The 18,146-nt window shown below is 40.4% G+C and overlaps 1 protein-coding gene across 1 annotated transcript in view; it reads right to left on the bottom strand.

The window, feature by feature from the left end:
* The window catches only part of sema4c (sema domain, immunoglobulin domain (Ig), transmembrane domain (TM) and short cytoplasmic domain, (semaphorin) 4C), a 107,088-nt gene that overhangs the window by 18,110 nt on the left and 70,832 nt on the right, over positions 1-18,146 (bottom strand). Inside the window, exons 4-9 of the mRNA XM_069682655.1 lie at positions 16,117-16,271; positions 9,318-9,380; positions 6,057-6,155; positions 5,615-5,711; positions 4,961-5,080; positions 2,317-2,468 (exon numbers count right to left, since the gene is read on the bottom strand). Coding sequence (XP_069538756.1) covers positions 2,317-2,468; positions 4,961-5,080; positions 5,615-5,711; positions 6,057-6,155; positions 9,318-9,380; positions 16,117-16,271 — 686 coding nt within the window. The remainder of the gene's footprint in view (positions 1-2,316; positions 2,469-4,960; positions 5,081-5,614; positions 5,712-6,056; positions 6,156-9,317; positions 9,381-16,116; positions 16,272-18,146) is intronic.

Raw genomic sequence — 18,146 nt, 5'->3', positions numbered from 1 at the left:
ATCGCACCCGACCACACTGGTGCAGCAGACTGCAGTGAAACTCCTCAATCCGTGTCCAGTTCCCCTGTGGCTGAAAGCACTAAGCTTACTTTCCTGCTTTATTATGCTGCTGCTGCTGCTTCTGTTGCATTTCATTAGCCTCACCTTAACCTCATAGATGCTAAACAACATCTCTGTACATACTCCGTATAAACATAAAGTAAACTTGTTCCATGTGAATGGTTTGACTGATCGGTTGTCATGTTCGATAAGCCTCTTATGGAACATTGAGACCCTGAAATGTTCAAGTGTAATGCAGGATAACAATAATATTGAATAAGGCAATAAACATTGCATTATACGTTATGTATTGATGAGTGGTCCCTTTACACAGCATTCTGTGGGCTGAAAAGAGGCCTGTCTGCCAGATATGTCTCATTCCTATTATCCTCAGTAATTGCAGCAGCTGTAAAAAAGAAATTAAAAAATGCTAATTTACATATTACAGCAGTGAGATATCGTCATTTTGTTCCTGTTGCAATAGCACTATCAGCAGGATGGGCTAAATTATTCACTGCTCTGGTACACATCATGTGTTGGCATCTGTTTCTAATTTAATTCAAAGAGCTTTATTGTTCATCACAGCGCAGACAGTAAAGGGCACTTCCCGTAAAACTGTGCGTATACTGTGCACTTTATTACACACATGTCCTCTGTTTGTTAACAGTCTGTCTCTGTTTTGCGAGGTTTAAAGGTTAGTGAGATGATATGTTTGCAGATGTAACCGTCGCGTGACACTAAACCTTTGTGACGTTAACTGAAAGGTTACTGACATCACAATAAGAGGAACAGCTGTCATAAGTCCTACTGAGTGACGCTCAAGAGTACGCTCTGATGTCAGGCCATAATACACATATCAACCCAATCAGTTATCCTAACAAGGTTATTTATTATGCAAATGAATGCATTAATTACCAAATAGCTCTATGCCAATACCGTCTCATAACACATTGTTAGTAAACTGGTGTTGGGCTGAAATTAAGTCGCGCTTGTTGTTTTAGTTTAAACTAAATGACAAGAAAACCTTCTATTAATACTATAAACTATCTATAACTATCATTTACAATGTTAAAGCCCCTGTGAAGAGTTTTTCGCTGGTTATCAAACAGACTGAAATGTATTCTGATGACTCTATATGACCTACAGAAGCAAACCAGACCATCAGCGATACCATTGGTTATTTCTATATAGTTGTTTTTAATGCCTGAAACCGCTGGCGGGGGGGTAAGTGTCAGACAAAGTGATTACCTGCACGCTGCCTTTGTTTACATTTTCCAGGGGAAAAATTTAAAGTGACATATGACTGTTAAAAGAAATTAGGATGTGAGGAACAATTTAACTCAGCAAAGAGACAAGAGGTACGTCTTTGTCCACAGGGGGCGCCAAAAGCAACACAAACCGAAAGTTTCACACAGGAGGTTTAAGGAAATGTCTTTTGTTACACGTATGAGATGCATCAGAGGAAGTATCTGTCATGTTTAACAATAGATTATAAAGTCTATGTCTTAAACACAGCAGCTTGCACGCCCTATGTGAGGATAGATGCATTAGCAATGCAGATTAAGTCAAATTAGCACAGCTATTAAATTGATGCATTCAATAAGGAAGTTCAGCGATAGCAAAATGCTGTCCTCGAGTCAACCGAAAAGATGTGATCTTTAGAACCCTCTTGTGAGATTGTGCGTCAAAGTTGAAATGAAAGCACTTCCTTTGCAAGCCATCTTATTGTTTGCTCTCAGTTTTGGCAGTTTGTCTTCCCTGCTTGAAAAACCCAACAACAATAAAAGCTGAGAAGAAAAACTGTTGTTGGATCTGAAAATAAAGCGTCATTCTGCTTTCTAAATAACGCCTGGCTACTTCGAGTGTGATTTATCAGCCTTACAGGTTTGCTTAACATATATAGCTGTAAAACAACTCCGCAGATTACGTCCTTATATGGGCATCTCCTGTTGAAGTCTATAAGCCCGAAACTGTTACCAACTGCTGCCTCACATTAAGCATTAAATGTTTGGAGACAGCTGCCAAAACAGCTGGAGAAAACAGAAAACAGCCGGCTTCAAGCCAAGCATGCATGAAACTATGATTTTGCAGTTAAAACTTGCAAATGTGTCCCTGTGCACTTTAAAATAGAACTTTTAGATAGATTACGATTGGAATTAGATTTTACCAGGATTTGTCATTGATTAAATTCCACAGACACACCACCACACAGACAGTGAGTAAAAGGAAGTTTAGAGTGCTATATGAATATGTTGAGATTTTCTACTGAAGCATTACCTTGCAGACGCGGGCCACTCGGGCCACAGTGAGCTCAGTGTCACAGTCCAGCTCCACCGCTCGCTCACTGAAGAAGAAGTAGATCTTGTCGTCGTCCCCTTCTTTACTGCCGCTGCTCTCCCTCACCAGGGCTGAACCCACAAAGTCCGGCTCTGCACACACGCACACAAACAGCAAATACACAGAGGAGCAGTATCAGAAAGTGTATTTACACGCGACAGTAAAGACATACATCACAACTGAACAAATAGACAGTCGCAGCCCGTAGGTGCATTTGGGCTGAATCACACCACACGCGCATCCACACACACGAGCTTGACACCTCCATCTCATTCCCTGCCGCCCATTCTCACCTCTGTCTATTTTCTATCATCAGTCTCTCCTTGGTCTCATCTCTCCGCCAGTCATTTCTCGCGCTCTGTCTCTCCAGCGCTCCCTATTAGCGGCCCATTTTGTGTTTCTCACTTCCTCCTATCTTTCCCGTCTTTTTCTATTTCCAGTCTTCATTAGGTTGTGAATGATATATTTTTTTATGAAGGGAAATACAGATTTCTTTTTATACTCAGGCTGCTCTGGGCTTTCATTTCAACCATTTTCAAACAGAAGTGATTTTTTTTTTATCAATCACAAGAATACATTTTCCCCAGATGGACTGTTATTTTCAGCATGAAAGCCTCTGAAGCAGCATTTTAAGCCATCACAGGACACTACAACTTCACTAAAACCCAAGGCCAATTAAATACTTTCAGGCTGGTCAGAAGCTGTTCAAATTAAGGTGAGGCTTGCAGATTAATTCATCTAGCGCTAGTTTTTAATAAAAGCTCGGTGTCAGCATGAATAATAAACAGACACACGTTCCAAACCTCAGCCTCATCAGTATGTTCGCCCGTCCTCCCACTCTATTCTCCATTCCCCTCACCTCTCCCTCTATCTTTATATCGCTAATCCTCACGTCTGTGCTTTCATCACCCATTCTGTTGCTGTGACTTCATCCCCTTCTCTCCCGTTCATTTCTCTCCAAGTGGCTCGGTCTTATCCTCACCACCTCCCCAAAAAGATAACAATCCTTTCGCTGTAGCCAAGTGCTGTGCTTCATTTCCTGAAACTAATTTCTCTTTCTTTTGTTCTTCTGCATGTTTCTGGCTCTGGTTTTTAAATGAAATTAAAAAGAAGGGGGCATTATCAATCTCTAATTTGATATACTGTATTTGAATAGTTAATTTGTCAGTGTTACAGGGTCCGAGGAAACTTTTTTAACAAAGAAATTTGATCTGATGCAGCTTATTTTTTGTTTATTCAATTACAAGTATGAATATAAAAATCTATTTTCCATGAACTTCAATTTTAACTAAGCATAATTTTAGGACTGTTTTCAAGTTGACAGTTTGCTAAATCATTCCTCAGCACACTAAAAGTAGGCATTGTATTTAAGCTAATAGCGATACTTATCTTAAAACTTTAGTTGAACACACTGATTTTTTCATCTTTACGTGCTTAACCAAAACTACATTACACACCGAGTAAAGGTGTCAGGAAGTCATTAAACAGTGTTTTTTCATCCAGCTTTTACGTACCTACGACTGTTAGCATGACTCAGCAGACAACTAGCTAACATAGGTAGCAAGCCAGTAAGCTAGCAGTACAAACGCTACAGCTGTGTTCTAATCCAGGGGCTGCAGCCTTCGTAGGATGTGCCATTCATAGCCTGTGTAGACCGTTAAAGCCGAACTGAAATGAGACGGTCTGGTCTATCCTGTTTGCATCACCAGCTGTTCCCGCCCTTACCCTTGCGTCACTAAACGCTGCTCTGGTCGCCTAGCAGCAGGTAGCTAGCGGCCTAACTAGCTAGCATAACTTACGTCACGTAACTTAAGATATTATTTCAAAGATAAGAGCCCTTTTGTCTTTTTAAACATCGGCTGCGTAAGAGTGGGCCATCTTGTTTGAATTGGCGCAATGCATCTTGGGATATGTTGGGCCATGAACGATGCACCCAATGGATCCATTGTGGCCTGGGAAAAGGAGGACGCATTTGTCGTCCGCATCTGAAGGAGTCTTTGAATTGGGACAGCTCTCGACGCGCCGCTGTGACACAATTGGCCTTCAAATACGGACTTCGAAGGCTACAGCCCCTGGATTGGGACACAGCTACTACTAGCTAACACAAACAGTCTAGCTAGTCGTAAGGAGGAGATTTGATTAGCTAACTGTCATTCAAGGAAGCAATAAATTCACCTAATGCGTTGGTTAGTGTTTCCTTCCAAATCATTATTACCTAAATAAGTCAATAAAGTTAGTTAACAGAGAATATGGCAGAAATGTAAACCCTCTTTTGCATCTAAACAGGAAAACGTCAGCACAAAATAACTTTTTAATTAGCCTTTTTTTTTAATATACAATTCTGTACTATCATGCTTGGGCTAATTAGCTAATCTGCATTACAATAACTAAGCTGCCACTTATTTCCACACTCAGTTATTCTACAAGAAACAGAAACAAAAGTAATGACCAAAATTTTAAAAATAAAAGTATTGTATTTTATTCTGTCCCTTTCTCTCCACTGTTCTTTTCTTCCTGTCTTGCTCTTTCAGTTGGCATGTTCGCCATGTCTTTCTCTTTGTCTTTTCCTTTTTTTCCCACTCACCATTGAGCCAGGCAGGCAAGTATTCACTCTTCATGCTGTAGTGCTGTGGGCCCAGGTTCCTCAGAATGACTGGCTCTGTACCCAGGAAGTTGTTGAGCGTTGCTGAGTACAGCTCCTTATCTATACAAACAAAAATGCAAGCTTTAGCTCAATTCTGTTTTTCTGCCACTATTGTACAGTCTTACAAATGAGAGAAGGTCAGTGGTTCAGCTGAGGGACACAAAAGAGTCAGGAGAATGGGTGCCTATAGGTTCAGTGAAGCTGTGCATGGGGAAGTGAATGCAGCATGCGAAGTGAAATTGTTCTTCTGGACTCTCAGTGCATTCGTGTAGCTACAAAACAGATGGGAAATGCTGCAGGAGCAGTTTGTGGAGATTTGATGGACATTTTTATGCTTCTGTTTGAGCTGTAAAAACTGCTCTTCACTGTAATATAAAGACTGCTGAGATGGAACAACAGGAGCTGACTGTGTGTTTGGTGTTGATATGAATGTCAATAGATTTAAACTAAGGACTTATGCATTTTTGGTTGATCCCTAATGATCTTTACGTACGCTCAGAAGCACTTTTAAAACTTTAGTACATGAAAATATGAATACATTTACATAAAGCTTGTACAGTATGTGCTACCACCAACACACACAGTTTTACTCACCCACTATCAGGCCAGTATGCCCTTTGGCAGGGTCATATGGGCATTTACCCTTGCCATCTTCCAGGCCCGCAGTGTTGAGGGCAAAATAGTCAGCAATCTGCACACACACACACACACACAACACGGTTGTTTGTTATTCGTGTGCACAACACAGCTGCAAGCTCGGTCCGTCCATTATAAGAACCCATTGCTGTGCCCTCGCCATGTTGTCTTTTCACATCAGTGTCACATGTATTCCAACAAGAACCAGCATTCACACGTTAAGCTAACCCAGCAGGAGATGCTTTTCTCTGGCTTTTATTTTTATTTTTTCACACGGTGGTTTTAGCTTGGGGTCAGATGGAACACATCTCATGTTAACACCTGTCAGCCCTGACTCGCTCATGACTCATGATAGAGGTAAACACACTTGCATTACGCACATACAACCACGTATACGTACCACGTAGGTGCATTTCGGCTGGAAGGCGTAGGTGCCACAGGTGTAGAGGTGCGTGTGGTTGTAGCTCTGGAGGAAGCGGATGTAGTTGAAGCACTCGGTCTGTGAATAAGAAAAGGGGAATTGTTAGAATGCTGTTAGGAAGAAGTCTATTTTAACACACGGAGAGTATAAGTGGACGTAGCTTCGGGGTCTGAAATGAGAGAGAAATGCTAAGGTGCTTTAAACCTTCATTTTTTCCTCATGGCTAACAGGGGCGACTCCTCTAGTAGCAAAAATAAGTCCAACAAGTTTATGGAGTAATTCACTAATTTGAAGTCTTCAGCTTATGTTCATTTGGTGATTTGTTTTGTGTAAATAGAAGATATAGCAGGGTGTGCTTTAGGCTGTGGCTAGCTTGTGATTAGCAAGTAGCTACGACTGCAACCTCAAAAGGTCTTGTTCAGTGTTCAGTTGTACTAAAAGCCACTCCAAGGACTTGGCTGTTCATTTTTTGAACCACTTAAGGTTATTTTAAAACATGTTTTATCTCGCTAAAATTAGCATCTAATTAGTATTAAAGTTACAGGGAATTACAGATGCACCTAGCCATGCTAGCTAGCCCTAGTGTTAGCTGATAACCAAGTGTTTGCTAGTCTTCGCTTCACAACAGCTCCACCAAATATGGTCACTCCTATCTTGATAGGGGCCATGCAAAACAGTAGTCCACAAACGAATGCGTCACATTGTGGTCAACCTGTCCACGTACAGTAGCCTCCATCTATGTTTCACCAGGAAGACTTATTGTGCTCAAACATCCTCTGAAACATAAGAACAGATTATCTCTTCAGCTACAATTTGACTCTTTTAAATCCTCATTCCCCTGAAATGTCTCAATAACCTCGAAACTAACAGTTAATATCAATTTTATTAAAAATGTATGATATAAGATAGCCAGTCAGCGAATCAAGGGATCTGTTTGCTGTGCCGCTTTCCACCAACTGGTTCGTATTTGTCATGTTTTGGATCTCAGTGTGTAACTGTTATACAAGTGTTCGGTGTCCTATTTATAACATAACTTAAAAGATGATGTGTTGCCGCAACCACATTATCTCAGTAACCTTTAAACTGAATTAAAAGCGACAGATTGTTTCCATTCAAAGGATATGTGCGTAATTAACAGTATAATATATTCAGTGTTTTATGGGAAGTGGCCTTTAATGCCTGCACAGCGATGAACAATAAAGCTTTGAATGGAATTGGAAACAGATGCTCACACATCATGCTAGAGGAATGAATAATTCAGTTCATCTACTTGATGTTCCAGCCACAAAACAATGTCTGTATCTCATCTGAAAAAAGGGTGATTTTATTTTGAAATTCATTTTTACAGCTCTGGCAATCAGAGAGGATAATCAGGATGAGATATGTCTGGCAGACTGGCTTCTATCAAGCCCACGACTACAACATTACATAAAAAGACTAATCATTAAATCTAACTACAGGCAGTGTAAACAACATGTGGTTACTCTTCCACATTAAGTCAATCCCTTCCATATATATAACCCTGAGTGTGTAAGCATCCACAGATACTTAGCCACTGACTGAAGGAGCTGTGCAGAATAAGTATGCTTCCCTACACATGTTCTTCATAGCTATCCTCACAACCCATAATACTACTACTACAAGAAACCACACAAAAACATCAAGTCTCAGAATGTAAAATTTGAACATAAATTAAATCTTAAAAACTATTTCTTAAGCTCCATTAAAACTAATTTCTTTGAACGTATTTTGTAGTTAGTTTTAGTTTCAGTACGGTTACTACCGCACTCCAGGGAACTGTTTCTCTCTTGGTTTATTACCACATCAAAAGTTACTGCAGCGAAATGAGAGAAGTTTTAGCCCCATTTCCAAAAGCTCTGTGTGTTACTATAAAATATTTAAGGGGAAGTCTTGCATGCACATCATGCAGCGTTAGTCAGAGGCTCTCGCTAAGTTTGGAGATGAGGCCGACTTACTATCTATGTATACATCTTAGCATTACTGATGGTAAGAACTGGAATGTAAGCATGGACAGTGTAAGAAGAAGCAATGCTGGGTTAAAAAAAAAAGTTACTCCTTGTCTAAATGTCATCAGAAAATATTTGGATGAAGTAAAACATCATTATAAATTGCAATTTTTTAAAATCTGTTGTCATCATTGACATCGTTATAAAACACAAATGTCCTTGTTTAAGAAAAGGTTTCTTGGTCAGTCTCACATCAGTCTGTCAAACATGAAGCTACCTCCAGCTACTGCTTAGCTTAGCCTTAGAAACAGTGGTGACAGTCACATCCCATCACGTCTAAAGCTAACAAATCAATCAGTGAAATGTTTCATTGCATAAAACGATTGAAGAGGAACTTTCAGTTTCTGTTGATTTTGGCGACCCCTGTGGACAAAGTGGTACCTCTAATCTCTGCTGATCTTCTCTGCTTTCGTTCAACATAAAAACGTATAACTCGCCGTGAATCTTTGCCGTGGAAAAAATAGAAAAGAGGCTGATTTGGCAGCACAAAGTTAACCGCCTTGTTTGACACCTACCCCCCCGGCAGTGCTTACAGGTGCTTAACTATAAAGGTATAATCGATCTTGTTGCTGATGGTCTTATAGCTCATATAGAGGCAACAGTGTTAATTTCAGTCCGTTTCATAACCAGCTAAACTCTCCTCACATGAGCTTTAATGTCTGGACTATTTCTTGGCACGATGCAGTGACCTCCTTGACTCTTATAACTGTGGCACTCTCTAATGAAACAGAGCTACAAATATTTTGACAAAAGGAAATTATGTATTAGCATTAGTATTAGCATTTTTATAGTGTGTTCTGGCTGGTGTCTATTCTATTCACTTAAAAAAGTTTTACTGTATTGTATATATTTAGTATTCCCACACTGGTAAAGCCTCAGCATCAGCATCTTTACCTCATATTCGATTCTTTCCGCAGCAGGACTTAACCCAATATTAGTTACTCACGTCAAATCCCTTCCAGAATCGAACCACCTTAAAAGCTGCTGATGCTAACCTTGTCTGGGAGATGCACTCCACTGTGTGCTAATGTAATGACTGGACTGTTTCCAGTGTAAAACCAAAGACTGACTTGACAAAGTGTTATCGAGCAAAGTGAAGTGACTAATGTTTCTCTCATAAACTACAGTCTCAAAAACTATTGTCGCGAGTACCCTTGAGCAGGGCAGTTAACCCCTTCAGCTCTGACACGCTGTCAGGTAAAATCAATGTTACCTGGTTGTTCTTCCCCTTGGCAACACACTCTCTCTTCTTGTCCTGCGGAGCCGGCCAGTCGATCTGGAGAGAGGAGAGAGACAGATGAGATGAGGGCAACACTGGACGAATGATGTTGTCTGCCTTTGGCCCTTGAGTATTACGTTCTGCAAGTATATTATTTATCATTATATCACTTTCATTTGTTGGCACTGAGCGTAAAAACTAATGCATGCCGTAAATGGTGGTATAAATAACATGGCGTCTTTCCTTTAACATGCACTTTATGAAAATAAATCATCGTTATTTTGCACAACCCGACCTATAGACTCTGCAGTCTTCACAACAAGCTGCTCTTAGTAAAGCAACAACCACAGACTCAAAAATAGGTTCATTTTTAAAGTGTATTTTTGTACTGAATTATCAATAGATGCACTATAACATGCTTTGCATGCACACAAGTTTTCTGAAAGTTATAGTAGCTCAGTACAACTACTCTACAGACTGAGGTGGTGCAAAGACAAAGCACCACTACAGAGACCCGGTTCCATGGCAGCAGTGATTTCGAATTGTTCCCATCAAACACTCTTTTAGTGGTAGGTAGCAACTGTGAGGTCCTTCCTGCAGCTAAATCCCCTAATGACTGTACCATTGTTTAAAGCATCAAAGACACACTGGCAAGCAAGTGTACCATAATGCAGTTGCGAGACAAGCTTTTGTCCTCTGCAAGGAACAATTCTGCTGAAACAAGCAGGAGGGGGGGCAGCCAATAAAAAAAGAAATGTGCGTGCTCATCCACACTTTATGTCCATACTTGCTTTTACTGGTGACCTCGCCTATTTAGTATTATTTACAGTAGCTGCTTTTTTTAATGACTGTGTGACACATGGCTGAACTCTGCTCCCTGGACTGAGGTCCAAAATATGAACAGTGTTTACTAAGAGGTTTCCACACCATTAGGAATAATTACACTGGTCATTACAGGCAGATAGCTGCTGCAAATTCAGTATTACACACTGATATACATGACTGGATTCAAACCAACAGCAATCAAACAATGGGTTATCGCCATACACTGAACTGGTAGATAAACTGTGCATTAAAAACCACACCATTGATACTGACTCTAATAATAAATTACAATAACAATGGGCCTCATTCACCAATATCTTCCCAAGTGTTGTCTTAAATTTGTTCTTAGAAGGCTCCTAACAAAAGACAGATTCATGACGCTGTTCTTAAACTGCAGAACTGTTTGTGTTCTTAAATGGATAAATGCCATGTCCTCCTAAGTTGGAAGCTCATGCCAGTAGTTCCCAATTAGCAAAGTCAAACACCCCCCCAATGCCCATAAGAGGGCATGAAACTGCAGGGCCGTGTGCACACACATAAATCACACAGGATTGAAGTAAATAGAGGTAGAGAGAAGTCGGGAGTGTCCAAACTGAAATGTAAAAGTGATTGCTCAAAGGACTACTAAATAACTTTAGTAGTTCTGAACTGTTTTGTTGCTGGAAGTGGACACATGAGCTGATTTATTAAATTATATTCAGCAGGCTCAGTAGTGGATATGAAATACTACTAGCAGATACAGTGGGTGGTATCACTCGTTAATAGAATGCTGTCATCAAAAAGAAGGCCGACCTTTGACCTAAGTGAAGAAAAATTGTTAGAAACGGAAGAGAGAAGCTACCGTGTTTCATATCTTTTCAGAATTTATACGATTAATTCTAAAAGCTGCTGCTGTAAAACGATGTGTAAAGTTAGGTTATAATTGTGTGAATACGTGTTTTCTTCTCCCAATATAAAACTTGTCTAAGTGCTTCGTTGAGAGTAAAAATGTTATGCAGTTTAGACCAAAAATTGCAAAATTGAAAAGAAAAGTACAATACCTTTAAATCATGTGTTTTATTTAACCTTATAACCTTGTAAACATCTCCATGTGGTGTTCTTCATGTGCTACAAGACATATCAGGGACAACATGAGCAGTCATCTCCATGGCTGGGCCTGTCTGCTTTTAAACTGCAGTGTACCAAGGACAGGCTGAACAACACGTTTTCAGATCGGCAGGTTTGAGACGTCACAAACCTAAGGAGCCAATCCCATTAATGGGCGGGGTGATCAGGAGTGTCGCTATGCATATCCTTATGTGTAACCTATGGCAACCACTTCGGCGATGTGTGAGCGAGCTATAACCGTCATCGTCATTTTTGCTGACCCACTACTGACTGCATACGTTAACGTTACTACTGCTAATTACTAAATTTCAAGCTAGCGAAGTTTCAACAAGTTGCCACTAAACGGTGGCAGAGACGTGTTTTGTTTTCGGCTGTCACTTTTACGAAAGGAGAACTGTGCATAGTGGGGATTTCTAATGAGGGAGAAGGAGGAGATGCCTCAGGAGGATTTGTACAAGGTAATTAAATGTATTTTGCAGAAAAAACATATCAGACACAGTTTATTATTACAAGCAGAGCATTTTATGTCTTAAAACATGACTGGAGCTGCTCTTTAAATGCGTGTAAGTATGCTCATATACTCTTAAGAACAAATCCGAGATAAGAAAACAAACATGACACAACATGTCAGAATTTTTAAGGTTTTAAGAAGAAATGTATTTATAAGAACGGTGAGTGAAAGAGCTTAAATAATGCATGGCATACATATTTTTCCAAGTGCATTACATGTCTTTTCTAGCTAAGATAGAATCTATATCTCATATTATTTACCTTACCCCCTCCGGCACAATCCATTAAATGTCCATGTTTGATTCTCATATTATTCCCATGGTCACCGTAAAGATGATGGAGTTAGATTGGTTCAGATTTAATTACTGAATTGATCAATTGGATCTGGTCTGCAGGGTATCGCCTGTGCAATCTCTGCTTTTATCAGATACGCAACTGTGTTTTAAGTAAAGTTAAAATGAGGCATAGCAACACCTGCAGTTTATTTGTTCCCGAGGGATCCTCACTCGTCACTGTCTGCTTTTATTATCTCATCCGAGAAATTCCCTCCTCATTTGCAGCACGCAGATCAGGTACTTTACAAACACAAATCAGGCAGCACTAAGAGGACAGGTAGTAGCTCTTAGTGTTACTGACTAATGGCCTACAAAGACACGTCTGCATAATTAATGTCCTCTGCCTCTCATTAGCGCATGGTACTAACAATAAGACCCAGCTCTAAGGCAAATATTTCCAGTCTATTCACATTAGTGTCTTTGGATACACCTTAGTCTTTCCGTGAGTTAGATTGTAGGAAGTAATTTTGGTTAATGAGTTCGTTTATCAGCGAAAAGGTCTCAATCCTTGAACATGAAGTAAGAACTTTTATTTTGGGAAGGACCTCCTTAGCGCTATTACACGGCTACTTGGTTTCGACATTTTGAAAAAGCCGGTGCTTATGTGTTCTCTCATGCATGCAGGAAATACAGTCTATGCTTCTGGCTACCAGCAAATGAGTTAAAAAAGGCCTTAAATTGAACACTGGTTCTAAAAAGTGCTGGTTGAATTTTAACACAGAGTACACTGATGGTCTTAAAGAAAATTAAAGCAAGGACGGCAAGGAAAAATTAAAGCAAGGATTTGTACTCTTTAAAAAGCAGGCGGAAGGTGAAATATTGCTTTTACTGTAGCAAATATAGCTTCAATTGTATCACTGGTGGAAGAAGCAGAGCTAAATAATGCAAAAGGAAGCACTTCAGATCAGAATGAGAGCTCTGCGTCTCAAAAAAAAGTCCAAAATATCCCCAGAAAAAATCTGTGCAGGAAGAAAAGACATGAAAGTAATGAAGAGAGGCAGCGAGTATGACAGCAGCAAAGAAATAAAGAGAGGTGCTGTTAAAGGAAGGAAGGGGGAGGAGGGGTGAGGGAGTGATGGGCAGATGGTGACAGAGGGGACGGACGATTCCCTCGTCTTCATGCTGTCATTTTTCTGCGCTGGCTTCTTCCCTCCACATTGCACACCGGGGGCCGACAACAGGTGGTCTTATCATTACTGTAAGACTCATAACCCTCACTCAAACAGCCGGGGCCTGTGTGCCGTGTGTGCGTGTGTGTGTACGTGTGTGTGCATCTAATAACTGCTCATTAAGGCGGTAAATCAGATAACAATCCCCAAACCGCTGCAGGCTGCTCACTACACCTTCACCGCACTGCTGTAATTGTATTGATTGCAATATGGACCAATTATTGAGGACGCAAAGCAAAACCAGACTGAGTCTCTGAGGCTCCAGCGTCAGTGTATGTTTAAGTGTTTCAGGTGAAGTCAGAGGTATTTACGGAGCGCTTTAAACAAACAAGTTTCCCGCAGAGTGATCACAGAAAACAAGTTACACAAATTAAAACGAGGACAATAAAAACCGGTTTGAGTAAGTGCATCATAAAGTCGGAGAAGCAGGGCCAAAGTGAAGAGCAAGAGTGTGTTTGTGTGTAATTGCCTATGTACACCCACACACTCACAGTGGATATGTTTGTGCTGATGGAAGTGAAATATTGAGCCAACAGTCACACACATTACGGTCTTAATGTTGGCAGCTCGCTCACACTTTTACTGCGGGAAGCTTTCAGCAACAGATGACATAAAAACTGTCCAAGTTAAGTTATAACTGCAAAAGTTTTACCGAGTCCAATATACATTACATGTCATAATGGAAAAAAATAATAAATTATGATTTTATAAGACGTATAAGTCTTTCATCCTGTCATCATTCAGACAATGTTATTACCTCGTTTTTGCATCATTTTGAGGGATTTTAATGGTTTAAGTCAGTTGAAAGATTTCATGTCTGGACAACTTTAAAAATACTGCAAAAGACTATTAGAAAAATCATAACCACATAAATCACATAAATACATAAAGACACATTAATAATCACGATTGTATGTTGCACAATTTTAGACAGTGTAAAAAAAAACCATTTGTACTTTTTATTTTCCAATCAGTTAGTTATTTTTGTGTGGCTATGGCTAGCGGATGGCTAAACCATAGTCTGCCAAAACCTCTCTATCGCCCCCTGCTGACTGGCTGCAGTATAGGTCATAAAGCCCGCCTCCTCCGTGTTAACAGATGGGACATGAGTCAAACTATAAATTCAAAATACTCTCAAACATGGTTTCTGTCATTATAGTTCTTACCATGCTGATTTACGTCCAAGTGTTCATTTTTCGGACAAATTTATTTTTACTTATTTATTTGATGCTGTCAAAAGGATGATTGACAGCTCTGTTGACAAATACGGCTCCTGCAACAATCACTTCAGTCATTGTAGTTTCAATATCTGTGAACGTCTTCTTCAGACCAACACAAAGAAGCTGTTCTGCTGTTAAACACGCTGACGTGCAGGATCCGTGCAGTTTTTTTCCTGGTAATGTGAGTGTGTGTTTTCGTTAGCGGAAGTGGCTACGGCGGCTCCACCTGCCGATCTCTACTGCGCGACTCTGGCTCCAAATGACGTCACCAGTGCAAGATGGCGGCGCACGTTACGGGGGATAGTTTAGCTTCAATTTTTTACAATGACAGCAGATGGAGACGAGTCGTCCATATAGAAACAGTCAGTGGGCTAAACACACAACGTGCTAGCATTTGCGTTTTCAACTAGCTACCCTAATGAACCCGCTAACTTTCATCCTAAAACTAAACCTCAAATGTAATATTGATAGTGCTGCTGTGTCATTGCTGTGTAAAACCTTGTAACAGTAGGAAAACTTTAGATGCTAATGCTAGCAAATGCTAACAACGTTAGCTAGCTAGCTTGAAACCATGCTCTAATAACATTGTGCACATCTGTTGTCTTCAGTGAGGACTACGCTGTATGTTTCTCCGGACATTCCGTTAAACTAACAGAATTATTAAATTGCTGTCGTCAGTATTTGACCTAACTTTTTTAATCCTTTATGTCAGTGTCAGGGCTCCATGTGGTTTAACGTGGTTAATACAACATGTGTTTTCTCTTGTTTCTGGTTCAGCCTTTCAAAAAGCTATAAAACTGAAAAAAAATTCTGGTTAAACCAGAGTCAAAGCTTTCTTCTGCAGCCATTCATGTCATTTATTATGTTTTTGACCCTTCAAGAAGGACACTTTAATACATTTTGAGAAGATTATAAATTGCATGACAGCACTTATATTAATAGTTTCAATAAGCCTGAAGATTTAATAAAAGAATTATAGGCCAGACCAATAAAATACATAACAACTATGACTCAGTGGACTTCATTATGGTATTATTTGGTGCTTTGATTATCTGCCAGAGGTTTTTTTGGGGGGTTTCTTAAACGTCCTTGAGTCCATAAATGAGTTAAAGAAAGAAACAAGGTCAGTCTGCAAGTTAACAGGCTGCAAAGACGTGTCAGAAGCAGAGATGATGCTTTATTTTTCATTCTTTTCCTGCTAATCCAAGCAGAACCTCTGTAATATTTCATGCTTTCCTTTAATAATTATATCACACTTAATATCATAATTGAATTTGGTGCATTTAAATTGAGTATTTGAAATGTGTGTTTATCTCTGCAGCACTCGGTAACGGGGCCGTGTGGATGAGATGGAGCTTTTTGTTCCTGAACTGTCCGTCATGAAGCTGTGCGATATTAAATCTTACGTGTTATCATTTAATTTCTTGCATTTCTACAAAAGCCTCTCAGAGTGTGTGGGCGTTTGCACTGACAGTCAGTCAGGCGGTAATGTAGGCAATTATTTTTCTTGAAATCCTTCCTCGTCCATATTGAACTTTTGTAAATTTTAATCCCCTTAAGTGGCGGAAATAAAGCCTTTAAAGTGTGAGGGTGTGTGTTTCTGTGTGTGTGCCTCTGTGTGTGTTACCTGTGGTCGTAGCTGTCTGCTGATGTCGTTGGGGTCCAGGGCGAACAACGCCTCCCTTGCTCCGACGTACAGAACCCTCTCGTGGTCGGACAGGGTCAGCATGCTGTAGTTGCACACCCCCTGAACGCTGAACCTCGCCATGCTGTCCAACACATCTGCATAAAAAAACACACAGATGCATCGTTACGTAACTGATAATACATAACTGCAAAACAACTCATGTTTCCTTCTGACTGATCTGTTGACAGAATAAAAGCCGAGAAGAACATTTCACACTTCCCTTTTTCAAATGAGTTTATGTCTCAGATAATTCACACCACAAGGCCTCACCCACTCCAACACCTGTGGCTTAATGTCACCCCTTCTGCTGCTCTGTGCACGGTACGTCTCACCCACATCTTTGCTTTTCATGAAGCTGTGTGTTGTCTGACTCAACTCTCAGAAAGTCTAACTACATGTTGTCATTAACAGATAAACTTCTTCGCACTTCCTGTCTTTGTTTACATTTAGTTTTTTTGTTTAAACTTTATTGAATACGACTTCAAAATACAAACATTTGTTTACATTTTGTGGGGGGGCTGGGCAATCATGTTTATGTCACCAAGTTGGCAATGAACTCTGGGTAATGCTGCGTTCCAGACAACTGGAACTCGAGAACTTCACGGTAGAAATTTCTGACTTCCGAAAATTGTGAAGCCGGGGGAAATGAATCTGCTCCACCTTCACAAGTAGGAACTTTGAATGGCGTTCTGTAGCAATTTTTCTCGTCGGAAAAACTCGACTTTGGAGTCGTCTGGAACGCAGCATTAGTCCTACAGGAAAGTCTGCAGATATCAAGGAAAGTCTGCATCAGAGCCCACACTTGATGATTTGATAGTGGGACAGCACTGAGCACTGACTTAGTGGGGACGAGCCTCAAAGTCTTTGGCTGTGTCCGAAACCGCATACTAACGTACTGCCTACTACATACTCAAACAGTATGTACTGCATACTGCCTACTAACCTGACTATTAGGATGCCGTTCGCATCATACTCAGAGCCGTCTTCTCCGTATCACGTGACTTAATCGTTTACGTATGTCCGGTCTGATCTCCGGTCCATCTCCGCCATAGTAGAAGCTGAATAGCCGCAATGCATTTTGGTGCGGTTGAGTACAACCAGTGAGCTCCCGTCTCATACTCAAACATCTGGGTCCGATCTAATATACATCCGGGCATTTCTCACATACACAAAATTGGATACTATGAGATGGGAACGCATGACATACTCAATTTTACGTCACGGTTAGTATGATTAGTGTGATAGTATGCGGTTTTGGATGCACCCTGTGTGAGTCGCTGAGTGTGGAGATTGGGATTGGGCCATTGGCTGTTGTTTGTCCCCCCTCGTTAGCCTGATTTAGTTCACCTGCTCTCTCTTGCACTCACTCTTTCTCCTTCACACGAGGTGTCAGTTATGGTAAGAAGAGTTTCTTTTCAGTTCTTATTCACTCAATATTAGTTTACTTGGAGCACTATTATCCTTATTTCTTTTATTTCTTAAAGTTTCCTGGCTGATGTATGACTTCTTTTCACTCTGAACCTCCTACTTAACACTCTTTTAAATTCCATATGAGGGCTCCAAGATTCAATTTGTCCTCCTATAAACTGGTGTTGATGTCTTCAACTGCCTGAGTAAAATAACATTACAAACGATCCACACACACTTAGAAACAAGAGTCCTCTATTCAAAGATAAAACTAAACTAAACACGGTTAAAGTGAAGGAATATCAACACAACATAATGCTGAAGCAATGAAGAGAGTTTTTACTCATCGGGTCCTAATGAGTCTTGCTGAAACCACCCACAGTATCAAGCTCACAGATCTGTTGTGAACTTTTCCTGCAGGATGGACCGCTGCACCGAAAGCTTCACAATCTCTGTTTACTCTGAGAACCCGGAGCCGAGGCCGCGCTCGGGGCAAGTCTGATAAGTTCCAGATCTGCACGTCAGAAGTGAGATAAGGTGGTCGACTATTTAGGAATAGCTGT

The sequence above is a fragment of the Semicossyphus pulcher genome, unplaced genomic scaffold (assembly GCF_022749685.1).
Source record: "Semicossyphus pulcher isolate SPU_LCO1_2020_fin unplaced genomic scaffold, fSemPul1.0.p SCAF_6, whole genome shotgun sequence".
NCBI classification, from domain to species: Eukaryota; Metazoa; Chordata; class Actinopteri; order Labriformes; family Labridae; genus Semicossyphus; species Semicossyphus pulcher.
Note: the sequence above shows the minus strand (reverse complement) of the source record. Positions and strands in the feature narration are given on the sequence as shown.